This window comes from Drosophila nasuta, chromosome 2R (genome assembly GCF_023558535.2).
Source record: "Drosophila nasuta strain 15112-1781.00 chromosome 2R, ASM2355853v1, whole genome shotgun sequence".
NCBI classification, from domain to species: Eukaryota; Metazoa; Arthropoda; class Insecta; order Diptera; family Drosophilidae; genus Drosophila; species Drosophila nasuta.
Genome location: NC_083456.1, coordinates 21,807,406 through 21,826,518, shown reverse-complemented (window position 1 = coordinate 21,826,518; position 19,113 = coordinate 21,807,406). Strand labels below are relative to the sequence as shown.

At 37.9% G+C, this 19,113-nt stretch overlaps 2 protein-coding genes across 4 annotated transcripts in view; one reads left to right on the top strand and one right to left on the bottom strand.

Annotated features, from left to right (window-relative positions):
- Positions 1-19,113, top strand: part of LOC132784544 (cardioacceleratory peptide receptor) — a 67,634-nt gene that overhangs the window by 24,301 nt on the left and 24,220 nt on the right. Inside the window, exon 1 of one of the 3 annotated variants that reach the window (XM_060790226.1) lies at positions 6,500-7,179. The exons of 1 other annotated variant lie outside the window; for it this stretch is intronic. The gene's annotated coding sequence lies outside the window, so the exon portion shown is untranslated. Of the gene's footprint in view, positions 1-6,499; positions 7,291-19,113 lie in introns of those variants that run through there. One more of the 3 variants, XM_060790225.1, reaches the window with a different exon arrangement.
- LOC132786290 (homeotic protein female sterile) lies at positions 51-2,571 on the bottom strand. The gene is made up of 3 exons (XM_060792783.1): positions 1,404-2,571; positions 1,222-1,345; positions 51-1,163 (listed from the first exon to the last, which is right to left on the bottom strand). Exons 1-3 carry the CDS (start codon positions 2,307-2,309, stop codon positions 328-330), a joined length of 1,866 nt encoding a protein of 621 aa, XP_060648766.1. The 5' UTR covers positions 2,310-2,571; the 3' UTR covers positions 51-327.

Genomic DNA, 19,113 nt, shown 5'->3' with positions numbered 1-19,113 from the left:
CAAGAGGTCGGAATTTTCCACCCTTTGCAAGTGACATTTGTGCAGCTTACAACAATATTATTTTTAATTTTATTTTCAATCAATAAAATGAACACGCATTTAAACAAATTTCATTTGGTAAAAAATATCCAAATACTTGGTTGTAATACCTATGCTTGATACCAATTCTTTTCATGCGGCACAAGACGTCAAAATTTAGCTTGATCCAAAGAAACTAAATCGTAACTCTAATCTAATCTAATTTTCGAAAAAATGCAGTTGGATATTTATGTGTTCTTGTGGGTGTTTAGAATTTGTTTTTGGTTAGCTTGGTTAAATTACAAGGCTCTACTGTCCATCGCCAGCGCCTTTGTTAATGTGAGTAGCGGTCATTTTGCGGCTAGCTGACTGCAGTGGAGCTCGAGCTGTGGTGCTGCCGCTGAACTTGACATCACTGTCATCACTGTAAGAGGACATCTCATCGGAGCTGTATTGAAAGTTGTCAATCTCGATTTCATCCATGCTATCAACCGGGGTCTCAGTCTCCACATCGATAGCATCACCTCCATCAGGTGACTTTGTCACCTTTGCATCGTTGCCAATTGGCGTGGCGGATAAATTACTAGGGGCACAACCAGGCTTGGCGCTCAACTCAATGGCCGAAATGCCAGTCATTGAATTGTATTTGGGTTGCTCATTCTTGAGATCTGTGAGCTGCATTTGGGTGCAGAAGCGTTGTATTTGCCCCAACACTTCACGCACGCCCAGTGCCGAGGACTTGACACTGATGCTCTGATCCGACGACGATGGTCGCTCCTCAATCTGCGGTTGGCTTGGTGTTGGCCTTGAAGTACTGCGGCAGGCACAAGGATTCTGCGCTTTGACACTGTCTCTGATCTTAAGACTCTTCAGATTACCGCCCCCGGTTTCCAACTTGGCAGCGGCCAGCTGTTGCTTAACAGTCTTCTGATTGATCACAGCCGACTGTTTAGCAACTCTGGTGGTTGTGATGGCGGTGGGCACTGCAGCAGTGGCGAGATTTGCCTGTGATGCAGCGGCCACTTTATTTGAGGATTGCTTGCCGGTTATCATCGTCTGATGCTGATAGAACATCTTATCATATTCTGATTTCATGCATAAATAACGAAAATGACGAGTGTTCTCCTCGCCGTAATGCATGACCTCTGCGAAAATATATATTTAATTTGAAGTATGCTTATTTATTAAGTATGCAATACTCACTGTTTGTAACTTCAGTCTGCAGTTTAGCCAAATGATCGTTGGTCGTCTTAAGTTCATTTGAGAAACGTTCCATTTTGCTGGACAAATCGCGAAAATTGCGACTGACAACATCACAAATAGTTGTCTTGAGTAAAAGGATAATAAATAATTAAATAAAAAGATTATATTAGATGTTAACTCACTCCCACAGCTGTTTTTACAGTCTGGCGTATAAGCTCAAAGAACTCTTCGGGATCATCATCCTTCTCCTCAACGTCTGCTTCAACCTGCAATTGCGAGCCACGATGTTGCTGTGAATGTCCCTGTCGCTGATGAGGTTGTTGATGATGATGTTGCTGACGCTGCTGTTGTTGTTGTTGATGTTGATGCTTGTGATGCATATTGTTGTTGTTGTTACTAGGGTTGATTTGATTATTTAGCTGCTGTTGTTGATGCAGCTGATGCTGCAATGGATGCGGATGTGGCTGCTGATTTTGATGTAAATGGGTATGCTGCCGACGAACATTCAAGTTGCTCGTATTCATAATGATATCCTTATCGGAGAGCTCCACAATACTCGGTTCCATATCCATATTCTGTGCGTAGACAGTGCGTTGAGTGATTTGCATAGGCATCCCACCTTGGGCATGTGAATGATTGTGACCATGCGAATGCATATGACCATGCACCTTATTGGCATCCGTTGGCACAAAGTGAACCTTCTGCGGCGGGTTCTGTATAATCGGCTGGCGAGCACTCGCTTTGTTACGGCGATTCGACATCGAGCCATATGGCATTGCCTGTGTGGATGCCGCCTGCATCTGGACGGGCATATGTGATGTCTTCGATGGTTGTACAACTATGTTGCTAGTGTTAGCTGTGCGCATATTTGTGGAATTCAGCGGTACATTAGTGGTAATGTAATAATCGTTCGCTGTGACGTAGCTGCGCTGGGTGCGCGAATCCCCTTGACGCGAAGAAGCGACACGCATTGTTGCCGTCTTAGTCATGCCCGGTTGGGGCAAGTTCTGTGGTCGACCTGGTTGCACGGCTTCCAATTTGGAGCCGTAGACCTCTTCGATGCCCTTACGTCGATTTTGACGTACCATTCTGTCAATTTTCCTGAAAATCGACTTCTTTTCACAAGTGTATACGAGAAAACTTACCGCCAAAATAAAATGGAAGAGAGAGAACAACTTGTTAGGCTATACAAGTTGTGTGTGTGTTCAATTGTCACCAACAAAACTTTTTAATAGTTAGTGCAGAATACAGTTTTTAATTGTAAACTAAAATCTAGATAAATGTTAAAATTTTTAGTTATTTCACATTTGTATATATTCAACTGAGGGTTACGCTAAAATGACTTGACAGCAAAGAAAATGATAGAGTTATGATGATATTTGCTTTGCTCACTTTGTTTTGGGGTATGTTCATTTCTTATGCTCGCTATTTTATTAAAGCCCTAGAAAATTTGAAGTTTCACTTGAAATTGTTTACTTTTTAAAACCAAATGTTAAAAGCCAATGACACACGATGATACGATGATGTTCAATGTTTGCTTCTATTCATTTTGCCGGAAATGTTTGTTTGATTTCTTCAAATCAAAATGCTAATGAGCTCAGCTCCGCTCTTCTCTGCTCTGGTCTGAAGCTTTGGTTTGGCTGATTGCGATGTTTAAAGTGGTTACTTGGTTGGTTGACTGCTTGGATTTGCGTATATAATAAGTACAAATATGTACATTTCTTTTTTCGAATTTTATTTTTTATTTTTCATATTAGATTATTTACCTTTGAACCTTTGTGGGTGTATCTAGATCTTGTTGGACGCATTTGGAATTTTAAATGCCAGTCTAAGTGCTACACTTTCCACGTGATAGCTTTAAGGCAGAAAAATTCGAAAAGTCTGCGCTACGAAAATAACGCACTTCGCCTCAGGTTACAGACGCCAAAGACTTCAAGAATGGTTTGCAGAAACACACACAAAAAACACAGAAAGGAGGCTACGTAATTGGGTCAGTTGACTGTGTTGTTGTTGGGCCTGTTTACAGTCTTAAGGAGTTTTGAAATCAAAACCATGCCGCATGTGCCACCATTTTGATTCTTTGCTCATTATGCAAATTGCACATACGACGTGTGCACGCTGGCGGGGCGGCACACTATCACGCATGTCTCTAAGCATTATATCGCACAATAGTTGGCAAGCTGTTGCATGCGATAAGCAAGGACACACACGCCAGCACTTATTCACAATTACAGTGTCCCATAGAAAACTACACACAGCAATCATTGAAGAGTTGAGCCCACCAAACTTTGTCTTTTCCTATCTTTCCATCTTAACTACAAGTTCAAAAGTTTTATCATAAGAAACATAAGCATAAATAAACACATGTTCAAGTACTTCTATGAGTCACTGTAGCCAGTTATAAACGGAGTCATGCTCTGCCAACGACAGTCGACATTTTGATAACTTATGATTTTCCATGGCAGACTTGCCTGTTGCCTCTGTGGCTGCAGTTGACCACACTGAAAATTTGCATGTGTGTGTGTGTGCGTGTGTGTGGGTGTGTGAGCTGCCTTGATATGCATTTGTCTACACAATTGTTCACAGCTATTGCATCGTTTTGTATCCCATGACCATAATGCTGTCTAGTTCTTGTTTGTTTATGTGTGTCGGTTGCAGTTGATGTCCTTGACTTGCACACTCCTCTCACTTATTTCAATCAACTTGAGTCCTTCAAATGCTTTTGCTGATTTGCTGCACTTGTCGGTAAATTAACTGTTAATTACAGTATCATTACCGTCCAAACACGAGCTGGTATTTAAATAGCTATTACTCATAAATTCTTATGAATTACGACATACTTATTTGGAGCATTAGACCAGCTTAAGTTCTCTCTGGTCTAGTATCTTCTGATACTTATGGTCCTAAGTTAATCTCCAAAATACACAAATTGTCCGCAAGCCGTAAATTGTCGCTTGCATTAAGAAGAAAGCGTATAAAGTCTTATGAGAATAAATAAATAAATAAAGTATATTCCGACGCATGTACGTGTTTATACTAGAATTAAGAGCCGGCCAATTAACAAGCAAAGAAGCATCTTACAGATGCATAAATTTGTCAGCTGTCGACATGATCATGCTATTTCTTTTCATGCAACGCCTACGCCCAACGAAACGTCGCAAAAATGTATTTTTAAACATTTTAAAATTTATTATAAACCTCATATTGTGGGGCGTATTAAAAACCACGAATCGAGTTTATAAGTCAAATATAAACAAATCATCGTGTGGCATATTTTTTCGAGGGAAAATTTCCACGGTATGCAAAATGAATGCGGACATTTATTTTGAAGTGCCAAAACATAATATAAATCTTGTTTTATTTGCTGATAATATTCTAGGGTATTTTACTCATTCATATTTCTTTCAATACGTCCACATAAATTCACGCGTTGATATTTACTTAATTCAAGAGTGTTTTTTATGTATTTATATTTTTTCGTTAGGCTGATGTTTAAAGCACTGCCACTTGACGGCAGAACATGATGACTGTCGGTATTCATCGTATTCACTAGAATACGTTGTCTCATTTCTCTGCGCTGTGCTTTATGACTAAATGTGCGTAATAAATAAATACTACAACAATAAATTTGCCTGCAGCAGATATAACAAACAAAAAAAAAACTTCGCTTATTTATGCGATGCTGCCAAAGTTTTCGAACATGTTCGAATTGAGTTTAAATGCGATATTCATAAACGCAGCTGTTGCCGTTTTATTTGCAATAACAAATTGCTCTGTTCGACTTTGATTGTTGACGATTATTTGTATTTTGATGGCTTTTTGTCATGCACTCACACTTGAAATGGAAAATAATAAAAAACAATACCTTAAACTGTATCAGACAGTCTACCAGCATATGGAGAAAAATATTGATCGAGTTCAGTCGCTTTTATGCATAACTCTTTTAGCTTAAAGATTCAGCGTGAAATCCAACGCAGAATGAAATTAAATGCATTGGTATTTAGGTCAGCAGATTTGCGTCGCTCAAATCAATTAAAAGCATAAATTTAAATTTAAAAAAAATATACATATGTACATAAATGTGTTGGAACATGTTGAACAGACTCGTGAATGCAATTTGTTTACTTTTTATGTTTAAGATAATTTGTTTTATTGGAGCAACAAAATCTATTTCTAGAAATTATAATGACTTGTTAATAGTCAACACTTTCTGTTATAAGAATAGTGTGAAATGTGTGCTATATTGTTTGTACGTTATATCCACCATAAAATATGATTGATTGCCTAGTTATCTTGGATTATATTTAGCCAACACAATCTGAGTGCTTAGGCTAACACTTATGCGCGGTAATCAGTTGATAAGAAAGCTTTAGCGAAATGTTGCATATCATTTTACCAAACCAAAAAGCTTTGCATGTTGCTGGGCAGCATTTGTTGCTCAACATATGTTGCTGGGAACATAGACAACTTAATTAAATGCCAGAATCATTACAAATATTAACTGAGCACTTGACGCACTCAAGTTGACAACGCGCATCCTCATTATCAAGTGCAGTGGCAGTCGTTGACGTGCAACATTCAAGTGCAGAAGCAACATACTGGCATGCAACATGTGTGCAAAAACCAGTTGGGCAACATAAACAAAAAACAGCTGTTTCTTTCAGCTTCGGTGTCTGGCGCCGGCAAAGCTTTCTGAAGTGAAATCAAGCAGCATGCGGCGACGTCGACGCTGCACTGTGGTCCTTCATAATGTAATTGCAAATAAAACTCCATTCTCTTGTTCATATTTTTATGTAATATCATTTAAAGAATTATTGATATTTAAATTCATAGAAATACTAAGAAGCTAAACTCATTGAACATGATCTAAATTTGAGCTGCACTGTTGTCCTTATGTAATTTTTTGTCCATATTTTGTGTTATTGATATTCTAAAGTCATTGAGCGATACTTAATTTTGTTATTAACATCCCAAATAAATGACGAATTAATCATTTTAAATAGATTTTATAGTATTGAATAATTAAACTTTTCGAATTTTAAAAATAAAGGTTTATTTCAAAATTGAATGTTTTATTAATAATAATATAAATTATTAATATTTAGAAATCGTTCTCCTATACTAGCGCATAAGTTGCCTCGTTACAATAATTTACTGAGCTTTCCACTGTGCGTTGGCAGAGGCAGCAGTAGTAGTGGCAGCAGCAGCAGTAACAGCAAACAGGAAAATCCGCACGACGCTGCCACACACAAATTCAGTTCAATGCGAAATTGTGAATGAGCCAGACGGTGAATTTCTTTATGCTGCGCGGCCCGAAACGAAAAACGCGGCCAAAAACTCTCGACGGAATAACGCGAGTCTTTGTCGTAATCAGTACAAATGAAAAGTGTGTTTTGGGTTTTGTATTGTAACGACCTTCGGAAAGGCACCAAGACAAAGCCAAGTGCAACTTTGCCAAGTGCGGAAGGACAGTTGGCAAAAGCTAATTGACCATAACGAGATCAAGATTTATGTACCGTGCGGAATTTTGCTAACAGCTCAAGTGAAGTGTCAATATCTGAGCGGTGTTTGGTGTTAACCGATGATTTGCAACACGCTTTAACGTTGTACACGCTTGTGTGAAGAGGCCAACAATTAATTGGCCAGCTCGTGTGTGCATCTTTGAGATACAAAACGTGCTGCAGCCGACAATCCGACAGTCGGACGGCCCGACAGGCTGACGAGCGACAGACGACAACTGCACACAGCAGATAGCCGAGAGCAGACAACCGACAACAGTCAAGCTGCAGCTGTTTGCATCTCGAAAAACCAAATCATCGAGTCTCAAGTGGTATCGAAGTGAAATTTTCGTGCCAAATTTGCAAAATTGAAGTGCAAATCACAACTTGTTGGCGCAAATTGGCGACGCTTGTTTAACACTCACTCACAGCAATTGCAATTTCAATAGCCATAGCAATTGTAAGTTGCAAATTGCAAATAGCAAATATAAAATTTGAATTTGAATTCGAACTTAAGTCAAACGCAATCTGAATTGCAATTGCAATTCATGCCACGGCAAATACTACTTGAGTGAGTATCACATTGCATTGCGCAATTATAAGCGCCATGCCTTGGACTCAGTTTTAGCTCTTAAGTATGTGTTCAATTTATATTTGGTTGACAGTGATTAATCTTAGCATTTTAACATTCAATGTAAATGTCGCACAAAAAGTCAAGCAATTAATTTAACTTATTGCCAAATGCTTACGATTTTCCAATTATTCATGTATTCAATTAAACACACACACTCACACACATATCTATTGCTAATTTAAGTAGTTTACTTGGCATGTGTCAGAAGTGTAATCAACATATTGAAATTATCTACTTATTATGCTTTAAAGAATACCCAGAACCCGTTTAGAGAAGGCGTGTTAAGTCATTTAAAATTGTAAACTGAGTTTTCCCATATGCATTTATTGGTAATTTATGTGCTTGTTTGAAAAATAAAATGTGTTTGCATATTGCACTTCGTATCATCAAATGCGCTTATTATCGTAGAAATCTAATTTATGGTGCAAACAAAAATGCATGGCATTCCCATTTAGTTTGTTGCCATGGATCCAAAACGATTCAAAATGTTTTGCAAAATGAGAAATAGCCAATAAATTCCATTATCCAATTGACTTAATTTTAAACATAAAACTAATTGATATTAAATCCATTTGGCTTTAGTTATATATCCAAATCAGTAACCGCAGTGAATTGAATTTATTTCGGAAAATCACATTCATTCTTATAGCTACGCATATAAAAGTTTCCTCAACTTGATAACAAATTCCAGTTTGGTCAAGCAGCAGCAAATAGTTTACAATTTGTGTTCAGAATTGTGCCGAACTGTGGTTATCAAATTTAAAACAATTTCCCAAATTACTAAACGGAAGCATTCTAAATTGCCATATTTCAGCAAGCAAATTAGTAAAGCTTTAAAATGGGTTTAAGCAATTAATTGCGTAATTAATTGATGGGGAAAATTCAGCTGAAGAAGGGCAAAAAGTTCCAAGAGAATGGCTTTCGAAACCATACATTCTTCGTTGTTGTCTGAAGTGTGGTGAATAAACCCAAATAAACCCCAAAACAGAAGGCAAACTGCACATTTGCAGGGCGAAAAGGCATAAAAACCCAGCAAATAGAAAAACTTTTCAAGCCAAAAAAAAACAGCAAGAAAGAATAAAAGTGCGTACGTCAAAGTTCAAATGTCAGTTATGGAAAGACCCAAACTCAGCCCCTGCTATTGAGACTCACATCCTCTGACTATGTGGGTCAGTTTGGTGTCTAGATTGTGATTGATCTGCGTTTAATGCCATTTTGTTGTTGAACGGAAGCGTAAAAATGGTTCGCTTTGAGCGATGACACGCACAAATCTCTGCCGAGAAGTTAGAGATGTGGATGAGGATGCGGATGGAGGGTATGTTATGCGATACACATGCTCGACATATTTATGAAGTTGTTAGCCGGACACCGACACTGACATGCAATACGAAGCTACAAGCTAAGAACATATGTGAAGTTGTTTCTCGAAGTTTTTCCAAACGCCTCCAGCACACACACTCGCGTTTTTTTGGCCAAGCTAATCATGTGGTTTTTCATACGCCACGTTGCACAAGGGAGTCTGTGTTTGTGTGTGTGTGTGTTGAAGTATGTGGGCGTGGTTGTGTGTGGTGTTGTTGATAGGCTGGAGCACTGATTTACGGCAGCTGCAAATTGTGCATAAATATCGGCGTCAAGTATGTAAAAAAAGGACATTTACAAAATCACTTTCTTCTCAATTGCACACACTATGGGAAGCAGTAAGCTGTGTGGGCTTATAATGCTTTTTAATACATTAGGGTGTAATTTATAGAGGTCTCCATTTAAATTCATAGCCGCAAAACTTCACGGCGAAACTCTTTAATTATATTTACATAAAAGAGGCATTCTGAATAACTGGAGTGTAATAATCTGAAAAGTTTCATATGAATTGAATTGAATTATTTCCTGGAATAATCTTGACTATGAAGCACAAAGCGTTAGCTTAATATGCATGCAATCAAGTCGAAAAGTTAAAGCCAACATTGAAGCGTAAGCAAAGTCAATTCAGCAGCACTAAAAGTTGCTTCGATGTATGCAACAGAAATACCAGCTAGATCACGTAAGCACACTCATACTCATACTCGGACTCGTACTCACACTCAAATATACACTCATACCCATACTTATGCTCAGACTGTAATGCTAAGAAGCATAAAGAAATAGAAATACGTGCGTGTAAAATCGCAAATGGCATTTGTAGCATTTGTATGTGCCGTTCTGCTGTGGCAGCTTTTCCTCTGATTTTCAATTTCAAATTGGTGGCTATGGTGGGTATTTCATACATTTTCTCTCGCTTCGATGATTAAGTTGTGTGTTTTTTCGCATCGCCAACAGTTTCATCAGCTACTTATGCAGCTCATTCTGCTAATTTTTCACTTGACAGCATTTAGTTCCTCGGTCGTGCGTTATTTATTTAATTCTTTAACTATTCTCAGCATGATAAAAATAAATGGAAAACAAATTAAATGTTGTTATAAGCTTAGTTATACTTTTTATCTCTTCTGCAAATGTTTTCTACGTGTTTAATAGGCATCTCTTAGTCGACAAAAACATTATCATACACTCTTTATTATTATTTTTTTTTTGCTTTTGAGATGCTATCTCTGACTTCATTGTGCCGCACACGTGCGCCTATCAATCGAATTTTCTTTATTATACACTGATTTATCAGTGCTTCAATACAATGGGACTTCAAAGCATACAGATGCTTCCTTTTTAGGCGTAATCAAAACTGTTTCAAAGCCTTAAAAGCCAACATATCCGGGTTTGTTTTGCAGATGAAAAACTCAGTTGACAAATTTTACATGTCATTGACTTTACTGCTGCCTGACAATAACAGGATGTTGTCTATTATACACACACCCACGTTACTTTTGCTGACACACACGCTCACATGTACATATTAAACAGATACAAAATATAAATAGGGCTCATCCAGTCATTCAGTTGGTCTGTCATCTGGCTTGCAACTTCCGCCAAGTCGTATCGCTGTCTATAGAAAATCGGTGAACTTTAATCTGTCTGCAATTTGTGTCAGCTACTCGTAATTGAATTCGTTTTTGTTGTTTTTTAGTGACTTAAATTAACTGAAACTAATTTATTTATTCATGTTAAATCGTTATCTAGAGAAGATTCAATAAATAAAAGCAAAGTCCTCAAAAAAAAAAATGTTAAATCGTTTAATAAATTGGGATGCTCTTAAGTCAATTTGTACCTTGTCAGTTCGCTGTAATGTCAGCTATTTAAATTGTATTTTTAAATTGGTATCTTTACTTTAACGTTTCGCGCAAATAGTTCTGTGTAAAGTTCCGTTCTTATGGGAATTTCATTATTAATTTTCTCAGCAGCCCTTAAATAGGCAGCACACCAAAAAAATGCAGACAATTTCAATAAAGTTTTTTGGAAACATGAACATTTTGTTGTGCAAACGTTTACATGAACCGTTTTTTTCTACAATCTGCTAATTGCTTTTGTTGCAGTGCAGCAAAAATGACAATGCAAATTCCCAACTACAAGGTCGAAACGAGCAATGCAGAATTGATAGACTATAAGATACTATGGTTATGTCTTTTAAATGAACTTTCGTTAATGGAAAGCTGCTGCATTATGAAGCGACTGTGATAGCTTTATTGGAATTTTAAATGGTAATCTTTTTGATAAAAGTTCAACGCTTTAACTGCATAGATATCATTCCTTCAATGCCCATTCACAGGGTATTCAATTGCAAAAGTTGCTGTCAAATAAATGTTAGTCCTCGTAATTAGGGTAGCAATTCTGTAAAAGGGTCAGACATCGATTTAGAATGTTTGGCAAATGTAGCGTAGTCAATATCAATATTAAACTTATCAAAAAATTCTAAACAAAAGTCGTAAGCATTTAAATTGATTTATTATGCTCTTAAACAAATATGAAATATTCCAAGTATTTCTCAAATTTGCACACATCACTTTAAATTTTGATATGCTACAGATTATTTGTCAGCAGAGTTAAATTTGTTTTAGCAAGCATCTTGACGGGATTCCTTTTCTTACTTTCTGCCAGGCAAAAACTGATTTATTGTACGCAAAGTCTCGTAAAACAAAAAAAAAAAATTTGCAAAAATTACCAAAAAAGCGGCAATAAGTAAAAAGTACTAAAAAAGACAAAAAGAGAAAAAAAACATTAGTAAATGTAAGATAAGAAGCAAAATGTTGAAGCGAAGACCACCGCAAATGTATGTGAATGCTATGCTCAGTTCTGCGCTGTGCCAGCTGTCAATGATTTGTTTCAACAATTTTGCCTGTCGTGTCGTTAAACGCACATAAATATTGTGATTACCAATAATGTGCCGAATGTCTGGGGGTCCAATTGTCTGGCTGGTTTCTGACTGTCTGCCGCCCTTTTTTTTATTCTCGTCGCTGTTTGCTTTTTTTGTGCTGTGCACGGCACTTTTTTTAATGATGTTCTCGCTACATTACCGGGCGGGCGGTTGTCCCATTCGGGAGTTCGTCTACGCCATCTACTGAGGTCTGCAATTTCAGGGCACAGCCGCCGACGTCGCTGTTGACGTGTCTTTAAGTGGTATTTTCTCTCATATGAGATATTTAATATTGCTCATTACTTTTTAATTTATGCGCTCTTAACGCGTTGAGCTTAATTATCGACTGCACTTGAGGCCAATAATTGTCGACTGACAGTTGAATGTGTATTTAATTTTTATTGGCCATGCAATTATGCATACTCATAAATCGCCTGGCGCTTGACGTTTCAATAATTTTTTTTTTATAGTTATTATTTTTAATGGTAATATCATGTCATTTAAAATCGTTGCCATATCCTTGCAATCCATGCGAAGCGCTAAAGTAATTTATATTATTTAAAAGCACAACAGACATTGCACACATTTATACATACGTATAGTTGCAGCCTCAGTCATACACTTTACAGTGACGTTAATCATACGTCATGTGTGCCCAGCTCTTTGGCTGGCTGTGGGTTGGAGCATGGATGGATATGCTATATATGTGTGTGTGTGTCTGTGGGTGTGTGTGTGCGAGAACCACTTGCGTTGCATATTCTGCGCAACGTTGCGTATACGTAATGTAACACATTAAGCACATATTTATTCATATGTATGAGTAATGAATGCTAGGTGAATACTCGCGTTAAGCACAGAGAATGATAACTAAGTATTGCTCAAATGTGAGTTTAAACTGCTGTAAACGAAGTTAAGTGAAAGCTATTATAAATGTGCAATTATTTTTGCAACTTTTCAGCTTAAAGTGGGGCACACTTTTAAGGCTATCTTTAAATCCCTTAAGTAACTGTAACACAGTGAAATATAAGGTTCATTATAATTTATTCGCTGCAAATTGAATATGGATTACATGAATTTGTCTAGAATTTCTGCACTTACAAATAAGAAGTGCTGGAAAATAAGTGAAATTCGCCTGAATTTAAAGTTGTTTGCTTAAGGCAATAAAGCGTTAGCACAGTCGAGTTACCCGCATGGATAAACCACAAATTCAAGTTTAAATGTCTCATAAATCTTTGGCATGCAGCCAGTTGTATGGCCCTGCCTAAAAACCACAACATATTTCACAATTTTATCGCTGCCGTGATTAAAACACTTTTGTTTTGCCTAATTGGACCATGTGTGCCGGACAGGCAGACCAGATAAGCGGAGATGTACGAGTACGCAGGTTGTCAGCGCAGCCAGGTCTAAAATAGCGCTTGGGACTCACTGACTGTTCACAATAATAAACAATGCTGACAATGGCAATGTCAGCAAAACTCTAGTAAAGCATCTACGCATATCAGTTGGCTGGTGGGTGTTATTTGCTACTGCTGCTGCTGTTACTACGAAAATAAAACGCAGGCGGCAGTAATGATGGTAGCAGAATTGCTGTCAAGGGGCCAATGCGAATGAAAATAACAACAACATCACCAAATAACAACGCAAGTAACTGCAACACAGTTTTGATAATTTCCCTGATATATGACGTCAACAACAGCAGCAGCAACAATAACGGTAGGCAGAAAAACCCCAACCGGCAATTTACTAATGGAACGACAGCTCATTAACATGTTGCACGCGTGTTAAAGCCTGGCAATCAAGCACGCATGCCATCAACCAGTCAGTCAACGCCAGCAACTAGCTCGGCTGTAATGCAATTTCAAAATGCATTTTATTACACAAATATTTTCGTTGGCAAAACAAACTATTTTTGCCATATGCGAGATAGGAATTCTTTTATGTATCCAATTTCATTATCAGTTTTCAATTATAATATTAAAGCCGCACGGGTTGAAAAACACAGTAAGCAGTAAACAGTATTGATCTATGAGTCAAACCACTTTGCCACCACTTAATGCCACTTGCTGTAAGTCAAAACCAATCACTTGAGAATGGATAACTGCGACAATGCAAATATAAATATGATTGCCACTTAAGTGCAGGCTGAATCGCATCTTCTGTAGTCAATAAACTCGCAACATAATGCGTAACGCTAACTGAACTGAGCGTGAAAGTGCAACCAACTCTTTTATACGGTGTTGTTTTGTTATTCTGCTATTCAACTTACTTGGTCGTTGCACAGACACAAACTGAAATCGAGTGCAAATAAACTTTTTACTCAACTTATTTAAATGTAAAAACTTTTTGCTCTGCGTGAAAGGGGAGGAATTTGTAGTGTGTTTTTCGTTTTACTTTAAGATTTCTAGAGTGATGCTTGTGCAATTGTCGCAGCTCAGTTTCAATTGATGAGTAGAAGAGTTAATCAATAACAAAATCTATATGCATCATTTCCACTGAGCTTTACTTTTTCAAGTTGGGGGAATCGTAATAGGAATTATGGTTTATTCTTATTATTATTATTATTATTATTATTATTATTATTATTATTATTATTATTATTATTATTATTATTATTATTATTATTATTATTATTATTATTATTATTATTATTATTATTATTATTATTATTATTATTATTATTATTATTATTATTATTATTATTATTATTATTATTATTATTATTATTATTATTATTATTATTATTATTATTGATTTACTTATAACGTTATGATTCTAATTATAATAAATTAAACTTAAAACTCGATATTAAGACAAATATGTAGGGAACTACACAGTCTCCTATTTATTTTTATGTATCAATAAAAATAAAATCGCATAAAATATTTGCTATTTGCCGCTGAAGGAATATGCATCAAAGACTGCGCTCACGTTTTATACTCGATTCTATTTACAATGAGTTGATTTGGTCTACGGATAAAGTACGGCAATCAAAGGTTTTACACGATTCACACACCACGCCACATGCGACTCGCCGCATACCATCTGCCACATGCCAAGGTATGCAAACAGTTGGGAGAAAAGTGCGCTAAGCTCACTTGAAAGGAGTAAAATCCTTTTGGAGACCCGTCGACGCGTACGTGCCAGGCATAGTCAAAGGACGGAGACGGAGGCGAAGATGTGTGTGTGTGTGTGTGGCACAAGACTGGCAGGAGACAGAAGATGGTAATTAAGCAGCTGTAAGCATAGGTACTAACCGACACCGTGTCAAGTGTCAAGTGCCAGTTGCAGCGCCATCAAATGTAAAAGCTTGTGGTTGCTTTTTTCTTTACTGGTATGGTTAAATGACATTTGGAAGTGACGCGACGCCTATTGATTCGATTGGCTGGTAGAGACGAAACAAATTATTTTACACCTGAGCGCTTTGAGACATGTCTGCAACCAGACTGACTTAAAAGCTAGCTATATGCCTGATTGACTCACTGACTGTCTGACTGACTGTGATTGACAACAATGTCAGCTCGAACAAGAAAATGTACTCGGCTTGCAAATACTTTGCAATTAATTTGCAACATTTTCGCTTTATCCAAACACGCCACAAAATATGCAAGAAATTCCTTTCAATCTCTAAGAAGAAATATTCTAAAGAAAATGTCTTGATCATATCGGGTATAAGCAGACACATCAATGTCTTAGCGTTGGTGTCTTTTGATTTCTAAATTTATACATTTTGTCAAATTAAAATACGTTTTGCCTGCCGCTGCGTTTCGTCCCCCGTTGCCTCTAAATATTCCCCCGCATTGCTCTAATTACGGGTCTGCTAAAAAAGGCGGCGATTCACAGCTTGATTTCCCCATGCCACATGTGGCATGGCATACGACTTTTGGCATCACAGATTGAAACCAGAGAAATTTTGTGATTTATCTCCGTTGTTGCTTTTTGTCACAGCTGCTGTAGGTGTTGATTCTATTTGCATCTCTTTCTTTGTTCAGCTCGCGCTATCTTTCAGTGTCTCAGTGTTTGGCTGGCTGTTGACTTGTCTGTCGCCTGGCTTGACTTGTTTGGTGTTTTTCCTTTTTTGGGACTTTTGGCATCGCCCACGTCGCGTCCATTTCCTTTCGTGAGTTTTCAATTTGAATTTTCGCCTCTCTGTTTATGACCTGTTGGCCTGCAATTGCAAGTTTTTGTTTACGTTAAGCAAAATTGCTTTTCTGATATTTACAAGAACGACTTCGTCGTCGTCGTCGTTGGTTCTGACGTTGATTGTGACACTTCCTGACACGACACGTGCTATATTCATTATTCAGCATTTAATTAAATACTCGTAGTCGTATGCGTACGCTTGCCGTGGCACTTTAGTTAACTCACTGTAATGTATTTTGATTGGCTACCGTGGTCTTAATTGCTTACACATAGCGACAGATTCAGCAGCAGGTTCGTTGACCAGCTACAGCTCCACCAGAAATCAACAGAACTGAGAGAGAAACAGCAGCAGCAGCCGCCGCTGGCAGCACCATCAACGGTTTTTTGATTAATTAACGCGCGACGGCCTTTTACGCAGGTCTTAGGGATGGGTCTGGCTCTGGGTCTCAGACTGAGTCTGAGTTGGAGACGAAAACAAAGACGAAGACAGAGTCTGGGCTTGTCAAAGCCGCAAACGCATAAATTGAGCAATCGACAAGTGATGTCAGCTTAGCCATTTTCTAGCTAAAAATAGATAATCGATTAAAAGTTTGTAAGCTAAAAGGTTAGCATACTAATTAATCACTTCATTTTTCATTCCTAAAATGTAAATAAATTTATAATTTTTTTGTTTTAGTTTTAGCCTTTTTTCAATGACGCGTTTCAGAGCTGAAAGCCATTGGGGAGCTGCGGTCTTTAGCGTGTGGTACTTGCCATTTTGTGCATTTGTGTCTAATTAAGTCAAGTTCAAAATTCTACTTAACACGAAAGCGCGTTGCTTGCCAACTGTGTGCACCGCATAAATTATATATAGAAGCAAATGGTGTGTTGTCGTAGCTGGTGAACTGTCAGTCCCCCCACTATTTCTGTCTGTCTGTCTATCTCTCTGCTTTGAATATAAGATTGTGGCATCTTTGATCAGTGGCGATGCTCGCGGCATTTGTTTCATTAGTAGCAACATTATCTGGTGAATTGACTAGTAAATTTAAGAATTTTTGCATATTTTATAAGGCTGATTATGTTGCGGGAGAACTGCTCTTTTGGCTGTCAGAGGAGACAGCATAAATGTAACACTCTCAACTCATTCACGTAGTGAAACAATTAACTGTGCTGCATACCTGAAATGTACATAAATAATATTAATAACTTCTTGGCAGACATTTACCCTCTCTCTTAGCTAATTAACAGCGCCCTCGCTTGAATTTTTGGTCCGATTACATTTTGCGCCAGGCTCAGCAGTCAAGCAGTATTTGCCGAAGGCAGCATAATTTATTTATAATTGACTTAATAGGCTTGGCTAAATGGGCCAGGCAGGCAAGGCACGGCAGCATCCCACATCCGGCATTCGTTCATTTATTCATTCATTCATTACAATGAATTTAATTATTTCACTTAATTTATGCCCTTGTTTTTTTTTTTCACCTCGTGCAGGTGTGAATCGTTTTAATGTAAACATTCAATAAAGGCGCTTAAGTGCCAGACTCGAGAGTGTTCCTCTTTCATTCGTTTGCGTTGTTCGTTTTGCTCGTCCCTGTAGTCAGAACTCGTCCTCGGTAATGGCCATGAGTGCGGTTGTGTGGGTGGCAGGCCACTTGGCAGGCGCTTAAAGTGTTCGAAAACTGGCAAACTAAAGTCCATTTAATGCTCGGATCAACTAGACATGTCTTTGCATATTTCGGTTCCATTGTTAAGGTATCAATTTACATGAGCTTTTCGTTTAAATTTCAATATACTACATACATACATATATCACTCATACGTACAGTGCATTTGCTATTTGGCTCCCAGCCACATACAAGTTTCTTTTATGAAAAAAAACATTAGCTGTTGACATTTTGACAGACAGACGCCGATAAGAGCATATAATAAGTGCAAAGTATATGTCGTATATGTTTTTGTGTAGGTGGAAAATTAATAATAAATCAGCTTCATATCGGCACTGCCATGGCTTTATCAATTTCAAGCTCTTTCTGTTTATTATGTTATTTCACCAGGCTTTTAAATAAACTCAGGAATATGCAGAGAAAAGCTAAAAGCATAAGCATCGCCCACACAAATGTCTAGGCAACATGTCGTGTACGCATTTTTCTTTTCTTTTATTCCTTTTCTTTTACTCTTTTCGGGCATTGGTGTAGTTGGTAAATTAAGTGCTCCCCCGGTTAGCTGTCAGCTTAGAGAGCAAAATCATGTATTGCGCCTTAGCCCACCTTCACAAATGACTCGTCGTCCCAGACACGTGTAAGCCAGAAAAAGTTGTTGGCCAAGTCATAATCATAATGTCTGGGCATTGATAAGAGCGCAAACTTTAAATTTAACGTTGCTCATTCTCTCACAATGTAAAGTTAATCTCGAGTGGCAAATGTTTTGATGCGATTTGTGTTACACATTTATATTTGTCTAACTTTTCCAAATGGCCGCTGTTGCATGCCAAGTGAGTGTGTGCGCACACATGCTGGGTGTGTGTGCAGATGACAGCCCAGATGCCAGACAATGATGCCATGCCCTCGATCAGCACACTTCGCCATCGCCATCGCCTTCGCCCTCTGACTGGCGTCTGGGCAAGCCAAATGTGTGGCTTCATTGTTTCCCAAACTGTTTTACAGGTGCTACAAATTTGAATATAAATGCACAAGCACCTGTGTGTAATAATAAAATAAAATGCCATTCAATGCCGCACGTCGAAAGACGCGACGGCATTTTTGGCCATTGGGGACACCGAGCGAAACACACGGCACAGGACGAAGCGCCGCAAAAGTTTCTCCACCCACCATGAATTTTTTAATTTTGTTGCGTCTTGTATTTACCATTTAAGCAACTAAGAATATTTTGTATTGGGGTAAATGGTTAACGTACAGATACCTTAAGCAATAGCAGAGAATTACACAAGCGAAAATGCGCCCAAAAGTATGCTGCATGAAATTTCATAACAATAGCAACACAGACTTCTTTCTTCTCACTGATTATTTAACTTAACTACACCCCAGAGTGTGAACAGGCTACAGGGCATAGAAATACATTTCATTTTCTGTTACCGTCGAGACAGCATAACGAGCCGACTTTGCTATATTCTTTGTAAGCCAACGGTTTTGTTCGGCTTAATGTGCAACTATGTCTGTCTGTCATTTGGATTTAAAATTAGTGGCCACTTAAGTCGCACGACAGTCGCTTTAACAGGCTCTCAGTATTTATCAGCAGACAGACTGTAGTGTCTGAAATCTGCCATTACCATAGAAAGTTATCTTTGGTATTTAAAGACTGCGGTTAACAAGAGATAAGCTATAAAACAGCCTTGAACATGCAATTTC

Bases quoted from the DNA above. Each gene is read 5' to 3' on its own strand.
- LOC132786290 (XM_060792783.1), bottom strand. From the start codon at position 2,309: ATGGTACGTCAAAATCGACGTAAGGGCATCGAAGAGGTCTACGGCTCC. The intron at 1,346-1,403 runs GTGAGTTAACAT...CTTTTACTCAAG, and splicing joins CTGTAAAAACAGCTGTGGGA to ACAACTATTTGTGATGTTGT. The intron at 1,164-1,221 runs GTGAGTATTGCA...ATATTTTCGCAG, and splicing joins GCAGACTGAAGTTACAAACA to AGGTCATGCATTACGGCGAG.